Below are 21,427 nucleotides of genomic sequence, written 5' to 3'. Positions count from 1 at the left end.
AATTCCAAAAATGTTTTTCTTTTTATTAAATTGTATTTATTATTTTAAATAATATCGATTTGCCTTTATTTCGTTTCATTTTATATTTTAACAATACAAACATAGTAGTAATGATTTTACTTTAATTTATAATCATATTTTGTTTCTTCATACGAGAGAGCGTCATTCCATCAAGGAATTACGAGGATATCGTTTAATGTTTTATTAATTGTTTTTTTTTTCTTTTGGCAAAAATTAAAGGAATACATAAATAGGTACATTAATTAACGACAATATTAGTCAACTTAGTGGTCGGTTTAACTTTTTAAATTCGAATTTTGAAATAATATTTTTTATTTAACATTAATATAATTAATTATTATTAATTATAAATTTACCATATTTTTAAATTATTTTAATTTTATTTTTCATTTCTATAATGCTGATAGCTTTGGACCGTATTATGGTACATGCTCGTATATTTTAAATTATTTCCATGTGTATTTTATCGGCAATGTTTACAACATGTGCATTAAACCTATTAGTTATTTCTAAATGTTTTATTATTGTTTTTTTTTTTGAGTTATTTTGTATTTGTATTATTTAGAAAAATAAATATGGAATGAAGCGAAACGCTGTATGCTTAATTGATTTCAATTCAATTTCTATATTTTTAAATTTGATGCATTTACATTTTTATTTTTTGTACTGACCGTACTGGGCGTCATCGGGTGCGATTAGTTTAGTGGCCAATATTATCCTTGATCGCGAACGATCTCGATCTTATCACATATATCTGAGTCAGGAATAGTTGTAAAATGGGTGCGATCACTTCTAAAGGTATTGCGTTCGTTTGAGCTAGTCTTAAGGGATCTCTCTGAGGGAGTTTCAGTACCGGGTTGCACACGCTTTTGGAGGGCTGAGACGAAATTCTGTAAAGAGTTTTTTCAAAAATACATATTGTTAAAAAAATAACTATAATCAAAATAAATATTTATAATTAAAAATTATATTTATAATTTAGTATGAAACAAGTAGTATAAAACAATTGTTTTGTTTTGTCATGCAGTTTTTAATATTGGGTATTAATTTCGAGTCGAGTAAAAAACACTGATATTTTTCTATGATTCTTTATCATGGCGTTTAAAGTTAACTCATTAATGTTTGGCATTTTATTTTAATATATTTTAATTTTAATATTGAGTGAGATTTACACTTCAAAGCATGTCATGTTCTTTAGATATTTGGTTAATATGGTACTAGCGGTGATGGTTAGTGTGTAGGGCTCTTAAGCAAGAGAACTTGATTCGAGTGACAGAGCCCCAAACAACACAAATCTAACAAAAATAGAAATTGATCAACACTTACAAGAGATGAACGAAAGAATAAAACGAACAATGGAACGGACAATAACTGAGTGAAAAGAACGTGACAAAATGGACCTCTACAGAAACGCGACTTTAGACGCACAAAAGTGTCTTACTGATAAGACACAAGAACTTGTACAGACGAATTTCAGACGCGCACGACCTGGAGATTAGGAGCGGAGTATGATCCCCAAAATCGACAAGATATTTAAGAAAAAGAATTACAATGACCTTCTTTTGACTTTTTCCATATTTAAAGATCCGAGTGAAAAGGTGGAGTCAATGGGAGCCGCTCTCCAGTAAGTTTTCAAGGTGAAAGTTAGCAATCACCTCAACCACTATCTGCAAAACAGAGCCATACTTTATCACTTTTACCTTACGAAATGAAATGACACATTAGAGTTCTGAGACCCGCTATTTCATGTGGTTCAATGAAAATTTCTTGGCAAATGCCATAATTACCAAGCAAAGGGGACCAAGTTTTTTGTAATGAAGATTGTGCTCCAGCTCATATTGAACTCAAAAAAACAAAAAGTCATCAGGTGTCGATGCTACGAGTATATCCAACGTTGTACTAAGGCATGTACCGTTGGAGGCAAATGACATTTATACCACACTCTTCAGTGCATCGGAAGATCGCTGTGGTTATACTTGTCCCGAAAAAGGGAAAGGAAATCTCCAACCTGTAAAATCTTCTTTAGAGCATCAGCAAAGTTTTTAAGAAGGTCATGAATAGGGCTCTGGCTAAGTGAGCTGCGGAAACAATATAATTCTGGATGAACAATTTGGCTTCAAAGCGGATCATGAAACAATTCATGCTGCGTCTTAAATTGATATTGATATCGAATGGAGTAAATAAAAAACAATGCACAAGTGCTGTTCTGGTTGATTTGGAAAAAGCTTTCGATATCGTATGGTTAGAGAGTGTTTATCTAAAACTGTTGGTTTGGCATAAGCAAACTATTGGTAGATAGTTTGCTGCAAAAAGGGTAATCAAAACTACCACAACATTTCAAATTAAAAATGGTTCTCAACAGGAAGCGGATGATTCATCGATTTTTATCAGCATTTACACCATCGATCTGATGTGTAGTTTAACCATGGCTATTTAGTACGCCGACTATCTAATTGCGTACTGAACGGCCAGTAAGGTTAAGGTTATTAGAATTCTCTCTTAGCTTAGACTGGAAGCTGAAAATAACTATCCAGAAGTCGGAGACAATGCTGTAGAGAACTTCGTTGACTAAAGCCAGAAGCGATACGTGCTGCAAGAATTGGTGCAAGATGGTCATAGTTGATCTGGACGGGCAGCGAATAACGAGCAAAAATGTAGTGAAGTACTTTGGTATCTGTTAAGATTAGTATTTATATTTTGAAAGACATACACATTCTGCTTTAAACAGGGCCAGTGGAACTTTCGGTCTGACGAACGTTGCCCCTTTCCACATGGATAAGTTTCGGGCGTTCGAGCGACAGTGTTTGCGACCGGCTTACATCGAACAGCGAATCTTCTCACGTTAATTACTATTCAAACGAGGTTCTATACAAGAGGGGTGGAATGAACATAATTGAAAATTTCTTGATAAAACTCGTCACATTGTGACAGCTATGACTTTGACCAAGAATTTAAATTTCGGAGAGTTCTACCTCAACGACGAATATTTTGAAAGTAAACACTGCAGCGGCTTTTTTCCACAAGAGGTAATCCTCTTTTTAGACAGATGCGGTTTAATACATAATAGATTGGCAGTTCCACCAAACAAAGAACGGTGAATAGGCTTTAAAATCAAGACATCATTCACGGCACAAGACGGAGCAGAGTTCCTTAGGTTCAGTAGGGCCCTGTCCGAACTGGACCGAATTGATAGGGTAAAGCATGAGATCCAATTTTGGTGGTTTCAATCTTCATTTGAAAATGGGTAGTTAGGATAGGTTTTAAAGCCTTGGCCGACTTACATGCCTTTTTTTATCGTCTTAGAGTATTTAAGTAAAGTAAAAAAAGATCTTGAATATTTAAAAAGAAATAAAGGGACTGGTCATAGCTATCAGTAAAATCCATCAGATAAATGTTTATTTTTGATTTGAACGTATTACAGATTTATTTCTAGCAAAAGATTGATGTAATAAGATGAATCCTATATTCAAGATTTTTTTTTTCAAAAAGCAACTCTGCAATTTAAGTTTTATTTAATTTATAAATCCATTTTCATTTTTTTAATAATGAAATTTCATTTTACTGAACAGCTGACTGCCAAAAGCCAAAAAAATTCCATTTCGTTTTAGTGTTGGTGTTCCATTTTTGTAATGTTCCCATCTCCTCATTAAAAATTTTACTGATGAAAGCAACAGTAAACAAATTTTCTAAACCCCCACTTATAGCTATCATTGGTTTTCATCATTGAAAACAAACATTGGAATTTTCTTCACAGGTCATTAATAGGTTTCATTAAAAGTTTCTGTCATTGAAAAAAAATTCCTGATTGAAATCCACCGAAAAACTTTCACTGACGGAAATCTGTCATTGAAATTGAAACTCAAATCAGTGAAACGATTCGTTTCACTTTTGAACATCAGCTGTTCAGGAAAATGAATTTCCGTCCGGAAAATAGAAAAAATACATTTTTACCGAAAAATAAATGCACAATTGAACTTTTTTCCTAAAAAAATATTCTTTGTGATTTCCGATCGATCAGTATATAACTTTCATTTCTAATCAAAGGGAAACACGGTCAAATATAGATTCAAAACATTTTCCGGATCGATTTCAATGATAGCTATTAAAGGCCTCTAAGGCACGGAGCCTCAAGGTGACATTTAATTTAATGACATAAATTTACTGATTGCTATAAACGCTTATTAGTAAAACATTTCCGATTCCTCCTGTTTCAAATTTTACTGATGGATTTTACTGATAGCTATAACCGGACCCAAAGTAAAATAGATTTTAGGCAATAGAATTAAGTATTGTACTTTAACTTAGAGTCCATATGGGGACAGTATGTTAATTGTATTCTAGTTTTATGAATTTTTTTCTAGCTTTCAAATAGTCATAAGTTTGAATTAACATGCCATAGCTTTTGTGTTCAAGCCCTGCTTCTGCCACGTTAAGTTTTTTTCACGACTACTGCCTCTTGCGAGTAAAGTGCTCTCTCAAATTGGTGGTTGGGATTTGACACACAAGCTGTAGGTCCCACTTGTGCTTGTTTTTAATAAGTCATAAAGTAAGTGAATCATCATTACGTAAAGAATGTAGAACCAGGTTTTTATTTTTATACGTGACAATAAAAATTATATAGGGGAAAATATTTCTTCCAATTTGTAGGTAATAAAAACAAATTTAATTTCTGTTATGACATCAAGGTGTCGAACAAAAAATACCTCCCAAATAGACTTACCGATGTTTGCCTTTTACCCGAAATAATGTTTTCCCGATCTTTCATTATTTTCCTCAATTTCAATGTTTTATCAAAAATTATCAATAAGATTGATATGGTTACTTACTTGTGAAATAATATCTCCTCTAGCTGTTCGAACTTGATAGAGATAACGATATTTTCGCTGTCGAGCTTCTTCTCGAGTTTCTCTAGGCCTGGAAGTTGATCGACATCGGATGTCCTGAGGGTGTCTATGATAGATTCGTTTCCTATGATCGACTCGCCATCCGGTAATGAAACATTGTACCATTACACTTATAATAGCAGCAACTGGCCAAGTGCATATAAGAATTCCACCGAAACAAGGAGGTGGGGCAGGATTTGGTTTCATGTTTAAAATCTTTAAATAAAATAAACGTCAACAAAATTAATAAAACATTTAAAATAAAATTTATTAATTTAAACATCTCACCCAATTTGCAGTGTCAAGTCCATGCATAAAATAATCAATGGAAGCCACAATCATTGCAGTACCAACTATACTAGAAGCTAATATTGTTATGTATTTTACACAACAGAGCGTTAAAACTGAGAAAATTACAGCACCGCCTACGACAGCAACATATATTTCTCTTGGCTAGAATATAAAATTACATTATAATTATAGGTAAGTAGTTAAATATACGTATTCCTATATATGCACATATGGGGTTAAGGGATTATTTATTTACATTTGAGAGGCATAAGAATTAAAATAATGATTACATAATTGCTTAAAATAAAATATCATTGGAAGTAAGAAGTATAAAAAAGGGAGTGGATGGATGGTGGTAAATTGCTTAAAACATGTCATCGGGATTATTTCTCTGACAATATTATGAATGTAAACTTACCCCAAATTCATTGTCTGGCATTGTTGCAACACAAACGGCCATAGCAACAGCAGCTAATAATGCTCCAGCAAAAGCACTTACTAGAGCCGATGCTATAGGATGAGCAGAACCTAAAACGGCTCCAATTAAACCCGCTACAATGGCAAGGGCTGAATCAGCTGGGCTTCCCAGAAGTGTTATTTTCAAATCTTGTAAAATGAATATACCATTGGCACCAACAAGCAATCCACTTAAAAATCCAACAGCTCGAAGACATCGATAGCCTAAAATATTAATAATTTTGTGTATTATAGAAGGTATCTTAGAATTAACAAAAGAGTTGTGTTTAACGGGTTATGAAATACAAAAGCTTGACAGGTTATAACAGCGGCGCGGCGTTTAGAAGGATAATTGTACAAAAGATGTAAATGTTTTTGTTTTCATAATGGCTCGTTCTTGACAGTTTAAATGTGTCAAGTAAAACCACTTTTAACCCTGTTGAATTTTGAAATAAGTGAACATACTGTTGCACAAAACATAGATTAGTGTTTTAGTCCTGGCCCTTCAATATTGAAAAATGCATTTCTTATTTGTCGTACAGTTGATGTGTGTTCTCTTTAATAGATCTTTAAGAAGTTCAATTATTTTTGATAATCAGGATTATTTTGTTAGAAAAACGTTCTACTATTACTTATTTATTTAATTTTGCAGCCTTTTGTTTACATATGTATGTAGATGATTTTGAGAAACGTACGCAAGCAGATTGTGAATTCACTGATTTTAGTAAAGCGGACAAGTTGTGTCATACAACACTAACTTTTAAACGGTTCTGTTAAGGTTTTAACGACAATTTGTTAAATTGCATTTCATCATACTAAAAAAATAGACAATATAGTATAATATTTCGTAATGAATGTACGAGTCCATTTATAGTAAACTCATGTTCCCCGGGGCTGCCATATAGGTCCAATCTTTTTATTTCATTTATAAATGACTTAGTTTCGATCTGACTGCCCTTATACATGCTGATGACATTAATGGCTGAAACACAAACACGCTTCAGCTACGGCTTCGCCTGACGTTTACGAGTTCAGTCATAGGAATTCAATGCATGTTATCACAATAAAACTTTGACTTCACGTTTCGTTTGACAATTGTAAGAAAAGAACGTAATGTAACGTTATTTGACTCAAAACACAAAACTCTAGTTCAAACTTGCAGAACATCACTTAACACTTATACAAAAAGTCAAAAAACAAACTGCATTTGCATTTGGAAGGATAACCATTGTTTATTAGAAAAAGTTGAAAGGTAAGTTATTAAAATATTGAGAATGTTTTATTTTTGTAGAACAGAAAAAAGTTTTGAAGAAATCCTCAGTCTGTGCTTCTTCTTGCTCCATGAGCTGAAAAAAACCCACGAAAGGCTGTTTAAGCTTCTTCCGATAAATTCAATTTTTTCGATTTAAAAATTCGTATCTTTTACACGAAAAATCAAAACAAACTGGGAAATAAATAACAGCTGCCAAAGACAGAAGTGGCATTTTAGAAATGTCATTGAAAGCAACCTCGAAGCAGGCCCAACATCTAACTGCCTACTTTTAAAAAAAGACTTAATATCATTAACGGAATTGACTTGGGTGTAGTTTTATACTAGAAACTTATGTACGTTTAATGAGCATATTGGATTTGTTGTTAGAAAACAAATGGAGTCCTTGACTTCATTAAGAGATTTGATCGCGATTTCATTGGTCCTTATGTTCTCGAGCTAATTTTTATTTCATTTAGGATTTTGAATTATGCACGTGTAGTTTGGGTAATTTATTATTCTGTACATGAAATGAGAAGTAAAGCGACTCAGAGAAGGCTCTGTTCTCTTCCTTGATTACGTGGAAATATTCCGGCCACTTATTCACAAAGGCTCACTCTTATTAATCTTCCTTCATTAACAAACCGTTAAAAATATTTACAAGTTTGTTTTGCTGGAACAATACCATCACTCTCGGTTTTTATTCATTTTACAATTTCTTCTTGAGAATTGTCATTTTTTTTTTTAGTTTTAGTTAGTTTTTTTTTTTGCTGAAGTTAATTTTAACTTTTGATTTTCACAAAGCTTTCTTCTATTTATGTTTTTTGTTTTTATTATTCTGACAGATCTTCTTTGAGTTGTACCAATTTTTAAATACAAAATCTGGCTACTGACGATGGGTTTGTTGGGAATTTTCTACTATACTTTTTATATAATGCCAAAAAAACACGGGTAATGTCAATATCTTACCTAATAGTGCGTAAACAATTCCAAAAACAGCTGTGATTGTCCATAAAAGGGCAGATATTGTATCTGGTGCAGGGGTTGCACATGATGGATTATCCATTATCCCCTGGAAAGCAAAAATTACAATTTATAAAAATAAAACTACTTATTTTAGGATCTAAAATATGATCATTAAAACAACATAAACACTTTTCTCTATCCATTAAATAGTTACTTATAAAACAACTCTTAAAAAAATTGAGATATTTTGTATAAAAAAGCGTAATCAGGCGTAATCTTTACATTTGACAATTTTGAATATTATTAAATCTAAGGAATCGAGATGATCAGATGACAATGCTAAAATCGAATTTATTCATCGAAGATTGCATTTGATAATTTTCGAAATTTTATTTTGAACAAGAGATGAAACCTCAGATGAAGCATGATTTCGCTTTTTTAATTGGAAGATCTTATAATAACACAAAGCTTAAAGAGTGTTTATGTACAATTGAAATAGTATATATTTTTAATTAAAAAATTAAAAGATATTAATTTCTCTAAAATGAGTTCTTTTTTTTATGTTCAAATGGTAGACATGAACATTCAAGAGGACTCAAGCGTCCACAGGGCTTTCTCAAAATCCACCTTTGTCTATAAACTTCTTCTCTCACCTCTCCGCGGTGAATATCGGGTGCCTAATACCTCAACTGGAGATTGGGATCCAACCCCAGTGGAAAGTTGTTGGAGGCAGCAAACGAGAGAGGGGGAGAGGTGTTTCCACTAAGGCACCTCTCCTTACCCAGGCGGCAGCGGACGAATTCTCGAGATGGAATCAACGGTGGCGTCTACAGTTCCAGTAAGGTTGAACTACTTAGTGAACACCTTATAGGGCTTCTTCGAAATATACGGAGCCTAGGCCTATAAGGAGCGGTTTATCCGGCTCCCCTTCCTTGGAGTTATACTAAGGATCTGGCCCTCGAGGTTGGGGGTTGTGCCGTCGGGGTGACTTCCTGGCCACGTAAAAATACCTTAAGTTTCGAAGCACCATCAAGCCTCGGATAAGGACGGATTTACTGTTGACAGCCCACGCAAACGAAATAAGGACAACGAACTTCGGATCTGTACGTGGAATGTTAGGTCCCTTAACAGACCACGTGCAGCCGAACAATTAGCGGAAGCCCTACACTGCTGCAAGGTAGATATTACCGCCATCCAAGAAGTGCGATGGGATGGACCGGACAAACGCAAACTAAAAGACTGCTATATATAGACTCAGGCAAAAAGTCTTGAGTTTCAACAGTGTGAGCGGGCGCATCAAGGCTTAGTATGCGCGCATGCCCCAACAGAGGAGAAAGATGAAGACACCAAAGGCATATTCTTCGAGCTCTTGGACAAAACATATGAGCAGTGCCCTGGCTATGACATTAAAATTTTCTTAAGAGATTTTAATGCCAATCTAGGAAGAGAAGACATCTTTGCTGGCATAATCGGGTGATACATCCTGCACGAAACCACCTCCGACAACGGATTCAGGCTGATCGATTTCGCTGCAAGGCGAGACGTTCTGGTAGCTAGTGCGCAGTTCACGCATCTTAATATCCACAAGGGGACCTGGAAATCTCCTGACCAATCAACCGTCAACCAAATTGACCAAATTACGATCGACGCACGACACTTTTCGAGTATACATGATATCCAAACATTCCGAGAGGCCAACATTGACTTGGACCACTACCTCGTTGTAGCCAAGGTACGGCTACGGATATCCCGATGCAAGCTAAAACAAGGAAGTACTATGAGAAGATTCGACGTTAGTCGGCTACAATCGCAAGAGACTGCCATGTCCTTTTCTGATCGAGTCTCTAATAACCTCTTAAGGAGTCCTATGCTGCCTGCATTAGGCATTGAAAACCAGTGGCAAAAGTCAAACAAAGCTGCTGGAGCTGACGGCATCGCTGCCGAACTATTCAAAGCAGCAGGCGATGACTTGGTACGGAGCATGCACCAACTCATCTGCAAAATATGGTCGGAAGAAAGCATGCCCGATGAGTGGAATCTCAGCATAGCGTGCCCGATACATAAGAAGGGAGACCCTCTAAACTGCGCCAACTACAGAGGCATCAGTCACCTTAACATGGCATATAAGATCCTCTCTGCCGTATTATGTGAACGCCTGAAGCCGTTCGTTAACAACCTGATAGGGCCTTATCAGTGTGGCTTCAAACCAGGAAAGTCCACTATCGACCAAATATGTACACTACGGCAGATCTTGGAAAAAACCCAGGAACTTCAAATCGATACCCACCATCTCTTTATCGATTTAAAAGCAGCGTATGACAGCATCTATAGGGAAGAGCACTACCGAGCAATGTCTAGTTTTGGCATCCCTGTCAAACTTATCCGTTTGTGCAGAATGACGATGGAAAATGCACGCTGCTCTATCAAGGTCGGAAAAGATCTTACCGATGCATTTGATGTCAAAAAAGGGTTAAGACAAGGCGATGCACTGTCATGCGATTTCTTCAACATCGTTCTGGAAAAAGTTGTGCAAAACTCAACCGTCAACACTAGATGCACAATCTTCCAAAGGTGCATCCAATTACTCGATACGCAGATGATATTGACATAATTGGAAGATCAAAGCGTGATGTCAGTGGAGCGTTTTTAGCGTTGCGACGGAAGCAAAGAAGATGGGTTTAGTGGTCATTGAGGGCAAGACCAAGTATATGCTGTCATCAAAAAAGGACACTGAATAACGACGTCTTGGACAAAACGTCACCATGGACAGCTATAACTTTGAGGTAGTTAAGGACTTTGTCTTCCTAGGCACCGCTATTTACACAGACAACGACACCAGCGCTGAAATCAAACGAAGAATAACCCGTGCAAATCGCTGCTTCTTTGGACTTAGAAGGCAATTGAGAAGTAAAGTCCTCTCTCGAGCATGTAAAATCACCATCTATAAGATACTCATCATTCCGGTTCTCATTTATGGCGCTGAGGCCTGGACCCTGTCAAAGAAAGATGAGAACGTCTTAGGATGCTTCGGGAGAAAAATTCTTCGGGTGATTTTTGGTCCCGTACGCATAGATGGAGAATGAAGGAGAAGATATAACGAAGAACTGTACGGGCTGTACAGCGACACTGACTTAGTTAGCAGAATTAAAGTCCAACGGCTCAGATGGCTAGGTCATGTAGAGCGAATGGACATCAACGCTCCAGCCCGGAAGGTCTTCGAATCCAATCCCGAGGGAAGGCGCAGTAGAGGAAGACCGTGACTCAGGTGGAGCACCCTGGTGGGAGAGGACCTCAACCAACTTGGCGTGCAAAAGTGGAGAGAGCTAGCTAGGGACCGAGCTGGCTGGAGACGCATGTTGGTTGAGGCCCAGGTCCGCCCGGACTGTAGCGCTAACTTAAGTAAGTAAGTAAGAGTTCTTTTTTTTGAAAATATAAATGAACATCTAGAAGTGTTGAAAAAATTTAATTTTCCATATTACTAATTTTGTATAAACCTTTTTTCTAACGAAGAAATTGCTTGTTCCCTTAAGGTTCGTTACAAAGAAGTTTTACTGTAATTTATTGCCGAAAAATAATTTCTCGTTTTGCAGTATTCAAAATAATAGGGGATGTTAAACTAACTTTGTGAGTTGGTCAATTAAGTATAAGAGTTAGTTTTGAAATTTAAAAACAAAGATTTTTTTTAAGAGAATGGCGCCTTCCAAGCCAAAGTTGGTGCTAGTTATTGAAAATTATGGTGGTTAAAGAGTTTTTTGGCTTTCCCCTTGAAGCTGCATTTGATACCGTCAATCGAAAATCTCTCATTTACAAAATGACCTCACTTGGTATATCTAGAAAATTTCTAAATATCTACAGTTTGGGATGGGGCCGAGGTTTCAAATTGGTTTCAAACGACTGCAGGTGTTCCCTTAAAGATGTATCCTCAGCCCAATCTTGTTTGCCCTCTATTTCAGATAATTTACCCGGTGGAGTATGTTTTTCTAAAATATTCATATAAAAATACTTCTGTACGCAGATGACTTGGTTATTCTAGCGGATAACCCATCTTTCCTCCAGTTACAAATTAATACAGTCCAAACGTACTGCAATATCTGGGACCTTATAATAAAATCAGAGAAAACAAAGATAATGGTTTTTGAAGCACGGAGTTGTAGAAGGTTGAGAGAAGAAAGGTGCTTCCTTAACACCCACCTTATTGAAATAGTACAGGAATTCAAATATCTAGGAGTGTTGATGTCTGCTAACGGTACCTTCAATAAACATGATCAGCTTAAGAGTAAAGAAGCTAAAGTAGCTTTAATTCGAATCTTCACACATCTATCATGAAGGTTCTTTTGCGAACAAAAGCAAAGCCATTTAAGGAATGGACTCAACTTGCCCGATTGCATAATGTTTCTCTTTAACTGAATGAGTTTAACATAGATAACTGTCAAGATATCTTTTTAAATTTTATCGCAAAAGTTGATGAAAATATATATCTTCAACATCTACATAGAGCATCATCATCGTCAAAAGAGAAATATATAGAAATCTTAGCCACTCCTTAAATACTAATGTGACAAATTAGTTCAATATTAGACTCTGCGAGAGCTATAAGTACAATTTTCAGAGCAAGGGTTGAAATATTGCACTTAAATTATATTCCGCATCGGTTAAATCTACCGCTCCTTTGCAATTATTTTAACAGAAATGAACGTGACGATATTTACCATTTCATAGCTATTTTTCCGATACTACAAGAAATTCGAAGGCTCTATTTACAACATAGTGTCCTCTCAAGAGAACAAATGTTCAGTGTAATGAACGGGTCCGTTGGGTGCACAAATCTCTTCTCTTCATGTTCGGTGAAGATGCTTAAATTATAGAAGAAGCTTTTTAATTTTTTTTTTGACATTTCTCGACGTTTCAAGGTCCCTAGAGTCGAAATAAAAGATTTTTAGAAAGATGTCTGTGCGTGCGTGTGTACGTACGTTTGTACGTCCGTACGTCCGTATGTCCGTACGTCCGTACGTCCGTACGTTCGTGACGTCTTTTTCGTCGTCCATAGCTCAAGAACCAGAAGAGATATCGACTTCAAATAAATTTTGTTATACAGATAATAAAGCAGAAAGATGCAGAAAGGGCTCTCAAGAATATTGCGTAGGTGGTTTTTTTACCATAGCAGTTTGAAAAAAAGGTGAAAATTTTGGTTAACAATAAATATCTTACGAACCAAAAACGCTAGAGACTTGTATTAAATTTTATATAATATATTATAACGTGATACAAAACAAGTATATTTTTTGAAAAAAATCAATATAACGGTTTTTTTTATAAATCAAAAAAAATAAAAAACAAAATTTGTAACCTCCAAAATTTTACGACTGAAATATGATTTCATCTCTAAAACAGTTTTGTGCAACGACGAATAATGTTTTTGACATTTGATAAAATTTTGAGCAAAATCTAATTGACAGTTTTTTTTACAAAAAATAAAAACCTAAAAAAAAATGTATAAAAGTTGGTAAAAATTGATTTTCGACTCAAATATCTTTTCAAAACTTTGAGATATTGGCTTTAATTTACTTTTATCTTTCAAAACATCTTGTTGTCAACATTCAGTTAAAGTTTGAAAAAAATCGATTTGACAGTTTTTGTACAAAAAATTAAAAACCGAAAAAAAAATTTATAAAAGTTGGTAAAAATTGATTTTCGACTCAAATATCTCTTCAAAAATTTTAAATATTGGCTTTAAACTAATTTTATCTTATAAAAAATATTGTTTTCAACATTTGGTAAAATTTTTAAAAAATTCGAATAGACAGTTTTTTTACAAAAAATAAAACTCTGAAAAATAACAATACCTACTAAAACTTGGTAAAAATTTACTTTCGGCGCAAATAGCTTTTCAAAAATTAAAAATATTGGCTTCAAACTTATTTATTTCAGAGAAAATATTGTTTTCAATATTCAGTAATTTTTATATAAAAATCCAACAGTCCGTTTTTTTCATAAGAAATAAAATCTACAAAAAATAGTGCGCAAATTTGGTAAAAATACATTTAGACAAACTTTTAAGCAAGACAAATCGACAGACGGGATGGGAAGTTATCAGTGTGGGTCGCATCCCAGCCTCTTTTTTTTTTAATTCAGTTTGTTCGCCATATTTCCATTGCTCATTTCTTTCGTTTCTGCAAGATACATCTTTAAAAACCAGGACTTTTGATTTTTCCGTATTAACTTCTAGATTCCACACTTGGCAATATTCTTCCAGTTTATTGATTATCAACGGTAGAGCAGTCGGTGACTCTTCAAGAATGACAATGCCATTAGCATACATGATCACATTCGTCCGTTTGTTAGCAAACTCCACTTCACAATTGAAATACTCAAACAAATCATCTAGAAAAAGTGCAAATATCAAAAAGCTTAGATTACAGCCTTGTCTCACATCTTGGTTCACTTCAATCCTCTCTGATTTTTTTTTCCATTATATGTCTACTATGGTGTTTTGGTACAGTTTTTCAATAATATTGACAAAATAAGTTGACACTCCTGGATTAAATAGCTAGTACAGAATTTTCATAGAATATTTATAGAATCAAAAGCTGCTCTTTTTGGTCGAGTTTCCAATGCGCAAGTAAACGAAGCACAAAGATATTATCCACTGTGGAATATCCTTTACAAAACCACGTTGAAATTCGCTAATTTTGTTTTTATCTTGCACCCAAAAGTTCAACTGTCTTTCGTGAAGAACGATTGTAAATATTTTTAAGGCTGCATTCAGAAACGATATTCTTCTTGTGGATTGGCATTATTAGGGCTTCAAAGAAGTGATCGGGTAACGTTCCAAATTTAATGTTAAGCACTTCCTTCAATTTAATCTTAAACATAATTGTGCTATTTTTAAAGAACTGGTATACCATTTCATTTAGCGGCCTTGTCATCGTTAAGACTTTGTAGAACACAACTCACTTCATTTTTAGTTATATTCTTATCGAGTTTCTCAATCCAAATTGATGGTCATGCATAACTCCAAGATATTTGTGTTGAAGAATTTAAAAGTGAAGCAAAATGATAAATTAACGCCTGCAGTGACACTGCTGCTGAAACTTTTACTTTAGAACTTCCATTAAGTTTCCTCGATATAGCTCAAAACTCGAACGAATCTTTACTTCGACTTAAGGAAACCGCTCAATTTTCTTCATACTTCTTTTTTTCTTTACATGTATTTTTGTAGAGTTTGTTAATCTCCAAGTAATCTAACCTTACATTTTGAATTTCATACCTTCTAAGGAGATTAGGAACAGCTAATGATCTATTCCTTAATTGCTCACATGAAAAGTCATACCACTCATGTTTTAGTTAACTTGTTCGTATTTTTCATACGCTGCTTCCTTAATATTTCGTTCAAGTTCGCAGATTGGAACAAACTTAAAAGAACTCCTGGTTTTACATTGAGTAAGCATGTTATCCATATAGCATTTTGGAAGTTGCCCATAATTCCATCTAAGAATGGAATTATCCGGCAGGTTATGAGTAGCACATTCGAGATGGGAATTATTTGAAAGTGATCCGAATATGTTATATCACCAACAGCAAAATCTTTTAAAAAAAGCACTACTCTCCTCCAATCAAACCATAATCAATTACCGAGCTTCCCATCTTTGAAACAAACGTGAGTTCACTTTTTTGTCAACCTTTGCTACTGTTCAAAATACGCAAGCCGAACTCGTTACAGAGATTAACGACTCTATTTTTTAAACATTAAGCTCTGAAACTACTTATGGACTTATAATCTTCAAATAGACTATTTTTTAATTGGAATATATTTATATTTCCAAAATAAAAACACAAACATTTATGAATAATTGTCAAAAATAAAAAGAATACGTATACGCTTGAATGTACCCAAAATTCTTCAAATAGACAATTTTGCTGTTGGAAACTATTTATAATTTACTCCCCGATCATTTCCAAAATAAAATCATAACAATTTATGAATAATTGTATAAAATTAAAATAAAAAAGGGGCTGGGATGCGACCCACACTGATAACTTCCCCTCCCGTCTGTCGATTTGTCTTGCTTAAAAGTTTGTCTATATGTACTCGTATCAATTTTTACCAAATTTGCGTACTATTTTGTGTAGATTTAATTTTTTATGAAAAAACGGACTGTTTTTTTTATATAAAAATTACTGAATATCGAAAACAATATTTTCTGTGAAATAAAATAAGTTTAAAACTAATATTCCAAATTTTTGAACATATATTTGAGTCGAAAATCAATTTTTACCAACTTTTGTTTAATGTTTTTTAGGTTTTTAATTGTTTGTACAAAAAAGTAATTCTTTTGATTGATTATATAATTTTGATTTCAGAAGAGCCAATTTCCAGCAGTTGTCTGAAGATTTAACCATTTCTGGAATTGCTGATACACTAGCATTTTCTAACATTGACGAAGCAGTTTCAACTTTTTATAGAATCCTTAATTGTTGTTTTGAAAAAAATTTACCGATAAAGAAATCAAGAAATACAAACTTTAGCCATCCTTGGTACACGAAAGAATTGCGTTTACTGCGTAACAAAAGAAATAAGACATGGAAAACGTATCTCAAAACTCTGTCTCCAGTCAACTTCTCTTTTTATGTTGAACTCTTTAACCAATTTAAATATCTTTCTAATTATTTATATGCTTCTTATGTTACTGATATGGGCACCTCTTTGAAAGAGAATCCTAACAAATTTTGGAATTTTGTAAACTTAAAGAAAAAAATCAGATGGCTTTCCAGTTAACTTCACTTAAAAGAACCTTTCGTTAGATAAAACTTTTGATATCTGTAACGCTTTCGCGACGAATTTCCGTGAGTCATTTGTTAATAGCCCTCAAGAAGTTGATGAAGTATATTGTCATAATCTTCACATTTTTTTGCAAACTAGCTGTAGTCATATACCTGTGCTGCAGAGTACGGTCCTTGATCTTTTATCTGCGTTGAATGATGACTGCTCAGCCGGTCCTGATGGTATTCCCCCGATAGTACTAAAAAAGTGTAGTAATGCTTTAGTTGAACCCCTTACGTTTTTATTCAAACTTTCTCTAAAAACAGGCAAATTTCCCAGTATATGGAAGAAGTCATTTTTAACGCCAATTTTCAAGAAAGATAACAAGTCGGATATAAGCAACTACAGGCCCATTGCAAAGCTTTCTTGCATTTCTAAAGTATTTGAACAAGTTGTTTGTGAAAGCGTAGCATATTTTAGTAAAAATATCATTTGCGAACAGCAACATGGTTTTGTGAAAAAAAGATCAACCGTTACTAATCTCCTCACATTCTCAAACATATGTTCAAACGCTTTAGAACAAGGTTATGAAGTTGACTGTGTATAAACTGACATTTCTAAAGCTTTTACCAACTTAGCCACGGAATTATTTTATTTAAACTTAAGGCTCTTGGTTTTCCACCATTTTTCTTAGCTTGGATTAAGTCATACCTTGAAAACAGATCCTACGAGGTAAAATTTAGAAATTGTCATTCTGAACCTTTTGTTGCTCAATCTGGTGTTCCCCGGGGAAGCCATCTTGGCCCTTTTCTGTTCATCCTGTCTATTAACGATGTATCGTCATGTCTACGCTCAAGTGAACTTCTCATTTTTTGCTGACGATATGAAGATTTTCAAAATAATAAAGTCCAACCATGATCGTATTCTTTTACAAGCCGACATTGATAGTTTCACATTTTGGTGTGGGAAAAATAGCCTTTTACTCAACTCTTTAAAATGCCAGACTATAACTTTCACTAAAAAACTAATCAGTAACGTATTTGACTACTATATATCACAGCAAAAACTCTGTCGTGTCTCCACATTAAAAGATTTAGGTGTACATTTCTGTTCCAACTTAGAGTTTACACATCACATTAATGTTATTGTTAATAAGGCAAGTTCTATGCTTGGTTTTATAAAACGCTGGGCAAAGGAGTTCAATGATCCCTATGTTACCCTTTCTTTGTATAATTGCCATGTTCGTCCTCATCTTGAATATGCTTCGCAAGTATGGATTCCCTATTACGAAATTCATAGAAAACGTATTGAATCAATTCAACATAATTTCATTCGCTTTGCCCTAAAAGGTCTTCCTTAGGAAGATCCCTATGATCTGCCTCCCTATGAACATCGTATTCTACTTCTTCAAATGCAATCTCTCCATCAAAGTCGTGTTAATAATGACTTAGTATTTTTTCATCAACTCATTAATGGTGAAATTGATGCACCTTATTTGCTATCTTGTGTACATTTGAATTACCGGGGCGGAACTCATCACTTGCGCACGTTTGATTTTATACATATTGACTTCCATAGAACTAACTATGGCAAGAATGAAGCTTTAAGTCGAATGAGCATTTTATATAACTTAAACTGTTCATCGATAGATTTAAATTTAAATAAGGTGGGATTAAAATCATTGTTTAGAACCAGTGCTCCACTATCGTAATTTTTTGTTCTGGAATAGTTAAATGCTAATTTTGTTTTGTATTTTGTGCGTGTGTTAGGCTATATTTGTATTATTTTTTACTAACAACTAACACATGCACTTATGACGAACTGTCAATTAGATTTTTTTCAAAATTTTACTGAATGTTAACAACAATATTTTTTGAAAGATAAAAGTAAATTAAATCCAATATCTCAAACTTTTAAAAAGGTATTTGAGTCGAAAATAAATTTTTACCAACTTTTATTCATTTTTTAAAGGTTTTTATTTTTTGTAAAAAAAACTGTCAATTAGATTTTTCAAAATGTTTAAAACAATATTTCCTATAAGTTAAAATAAGTTTGAAGCCTAAATTTCAAGTTTTTGAAAAGATATTTGAGTAGATATTCAATTTTTACTAACTTTGAGTAATGTTTTTTTTTAGATTTTTATTTTTTATAAAAAAAAACTGTCAATTAGATTTTTTTCAAAATTTTATGAGATGTCAAAAAAATTATTCTTCGTTGCACAAAATTGTTTTGGAGATGAAATCATATTTTAGTAGTAAAATTTTGGAGGACATCTTTCTAAAAATCTTTTATTTTGACTTTAGGGACCTTAAAACGTCGAGAAATGTCAAAATTTTCAATTTGACAAATCGGAACAATTACAATAACTTCCTACGGGAAGTTAATTATGTATATGCCTGAGTGTACCCAAAAGTTATGCAGTTTTTTGGTTTTTGAAACTAAACTAAAAATATGTTTATTTATTTCGTTTGTTACAGTTAACCAACATTCAACTTCTTGCATATATTTAACTAAGTTAGGATTAAGTTAGTACACTTAACTATCCTACAGTAATGGCTCTCTGTGTGCAAACAAAGAACAAACAGAAAAATGCATTCCATTGTGTGTAATTTGCCAACCTAATAATGGATTGGTCATCTCATAAGTTGGTGACGTCTTCAACTATAGATATCATATTTTCTTTATCTATGTAGATGAACAAAAGATTCTCCTCACTGAGTATCAAACTACTGTTCTTTTGTTCTTATTTTTTGGGTTACAAGAAGCTACTCAGTTAAACAAAAAAGGACACGGCTTTTGTTTGCAGTAGAATTTTTCCCTCATAAAGAAAAACTATTCAATATAAACATTCTTTTAACATCATATTTTTTGCTTATCGTCCCTCGCTAAAAATATAAAAAAGGATTCTTTTCTTGTGTCTACATTAATTTCAATATTCAACAGTTTTTCTTTTTTTAAAGCTAAAATAAGAAAAATTGCATTTACTGAATGTCAAATGTTTGTTTGTTTTTGTAATTTCCCCTTTCATTTTTCAAAACAAAATAAACACAAAGCAAATGATCTCACTAAAATCGACTCTGGCAAACCTCTTGTAGCGCGCTTCTGCTCCATAGTACTCGTCATCGTCGTCGTCGTCCTCGTCATATTCGTTACAAACTTGTACATGACTGGCTAATAGGCACGGTCCTTTCAATAAAAAATAAAAAAAAAAATAACTGAAAAAGAAACACAAATTCGAGTGGAAATGTATAACTAGCTCCTGTTTTCGTTTTTACCTTAATTGGGAACATTTTTTTGTAACATAGCTTGTTCTAAATAATTCTAAAGAGATGTAGACTCTAGTTGATTGTATATGCCTAACTTTCACTGATCCGGATTTCTCTGACCTAAAGTAACACGCAATGAGTTCAAGGTTTGACCTAAAAACCAAAATTTCACTTATGTTTTTTAGTTCTTTAAAAACTGAAAAAAAAACACCATGCATGAATAAGAAAACGAAATAATTAATAATGTTAAACGCGTTACAATTCACAATTAATTGTTGCTATGCAAATAATAATCATCCAATTCACAGACACACCACTGAAAAGTGTTGATTACCTTTATGAGGAATGGCCAGTCTAGAACTGGTATCTCCGACTCACTTCCGTTTTCATCGCTATCCTTGGAGTGCATTTTGTTATAGGTATTCCTTGTGTTGTTTCTTTTGTTTAAAACTTAAGTGGGAGTATATTTTATTGTTGTTTATATGAAACCGAACACACTATGTGTCATTCATTGTTGTTTTTGTTATTACAAATTGAAATGTATATCTGGAACAGCTAATTATTTGCATTGTCCTTTCGCTGCATTGTACCCGACCGACGACGCACAAAATGTCCTCACCCCCGTTTTTGGTGTGATATCAAATTCATTTATTGATTTTTCAATCCTCATTTTCCTTTGTTTACGGTTTTCATATTTAAATTTATTTCTTTTCTGTTTTTTTATTTAAATTTTATATCGAAGGATATTTTTTTTATAAATAAATGAAGGCATCACCAGAATTCATCGGAATGAAAGTAATTAGAGTGTTCATGCACACCATGTGCTTGGTCAAACAACAAACAAAGGAACACATTCATTGGTGAGTGAACTCCCGCAAATTTTCACCCTAAGTTTTTAACTTCTCTTCGCTCAGAAATGGGTGGTGGCGGTTTTAGCAACATAAAAGAGCAGCAATGCTAAAAACTGTGGGATATACTTTTTTTGGAAAGGATATTTTAGCCAGCTGAAGAAGCACGAGAGAGTAGAGGAATTTGTTAAATTATTTGTTTATATTTACATTTAATTTATTTGTTATTAGTTTATCACTTGAATTATTTATAATACACTAAATGTAGGTAAAGGTAATTGAAATTTGGAACAAGAACTAGGAGTGCTAAATGAAGTGAATGATGCTCTAATGGAACACAGACGCGACAACCGACAGGACTTTCACGGAAAACTTCTACATACTGTTAATATCCACATATTGCTCGTTGTCCTTTTGCAATGAAAATTTATTTTATTTTTGACGAATATGCGCAATGAGAGAATGCAGGATTCTTTTAGGGTAAAGTAACAATGTTTCATTTCGAGATTGTGTGATATTTTATTAAGTTTGGTAATCTCAAAGAAACAATTAAAAAATAATTGTGTTTTAAAACATTTTAAAACTGGGTTTAACCCCCTTTTGTGTAGTTAAGTGATATAAACCATTAAAGCACGTAATTTGAAGGACGACATTTAAGATCTTATGTAGATCTTTGCTCTTTGACG

The 21,427-nt window shown here is 33.7% G+C and overlaps 1 protein-coding gene across 3 annotated transcripts; it reads right to left on the bottom strand.

Annotated features, from left to right (window-relative positions):
- Positions 1-208: 208 nt before the first annotated feature.
- LOC129947828 (transmembrane protein 198) lies at positions 209-21,128 on the bottom strand. Of its 3 annotated transcripts, none has more exons than XM_056058555.1 (6): positions 20,228-21,128; positions 7,870-7,972; positions 5,614-5,876; positions 5,193-5,357; positions 4,848-5,120; positions 209-911 (listed from the first exon to the last, which is right to left on the bottom strand). In XM_056058555.1, exons 1-6 carry the CDS (start codon positions 20,300-20,302, stop codon positions 735-737), a joined length of 1,056 nt encoding a protein of 351 aa, XP_055914530.1. In that variant the 5' UTR covers positions 20,303-21,128; the 3' UTR covers positions 209-734. The 3 variants fall into 3 exon arrangements, with proteins under 3 accessions (XP_055914530.1, XP_055914531.1, XP_055914529.1); XM_056058556.1 differs by lacking the exon at positions 20,228-21,128 and adding an exon at positions 19,714-19,800; XM_056058554.1 differs by lacking the exon at positions 20,228-21,128 and adding an exon at positions 19,694-19,786.
- Between the last annotated feature and the right edge of the window lie 299 nt (positions 21,129-21,427).

The sequence above is a fragment of the Eupeodes corollae genome, chromosome 2, assembly GCF_945859685.1.
Source record: "Eupeodes corollae chromosome 2, idEupCoro1.1, whole genome shotgun sequence".
Taxonomy (NCBI): Eukaryota; Metazoa; Arthropoda; class Insecta; order Diptera; family Syrphidae; genus Eupeodes; species Eupeodes corollae.
Note: the sequence above shows the minus strand (reverse complement) of the source record. Positions and strands in the feature narration are given on the sequence as shown.

What these genes read in the sequence shown, in the direction of transcription:
- LOC129947828 (XM_056058554.1), bottom strand. Translation starts at nt 19,771, where the DNA reads ATGACGAGGACGACGACGACGATGACGAGTACTATGGAGCAGAAGCGC. An exon ending in GTTTGCCAGAGTCGATTTTA is followed by an intron (nt 7,973 to 19,693) that starts GTGAGATCATTT and finishes TTTGCTTTCCAG; the next exon opens with GGGATAATGGATAATCCATC. An exon ending in TGCCAGACAATGAATTTGGG is followed by an intron (nt 5,358 to 5,613) that starts GTAAGTTTACAT and finishes TTTATATTCTAG; the next exon opens with CCAAGAGAAATATATGTTGC.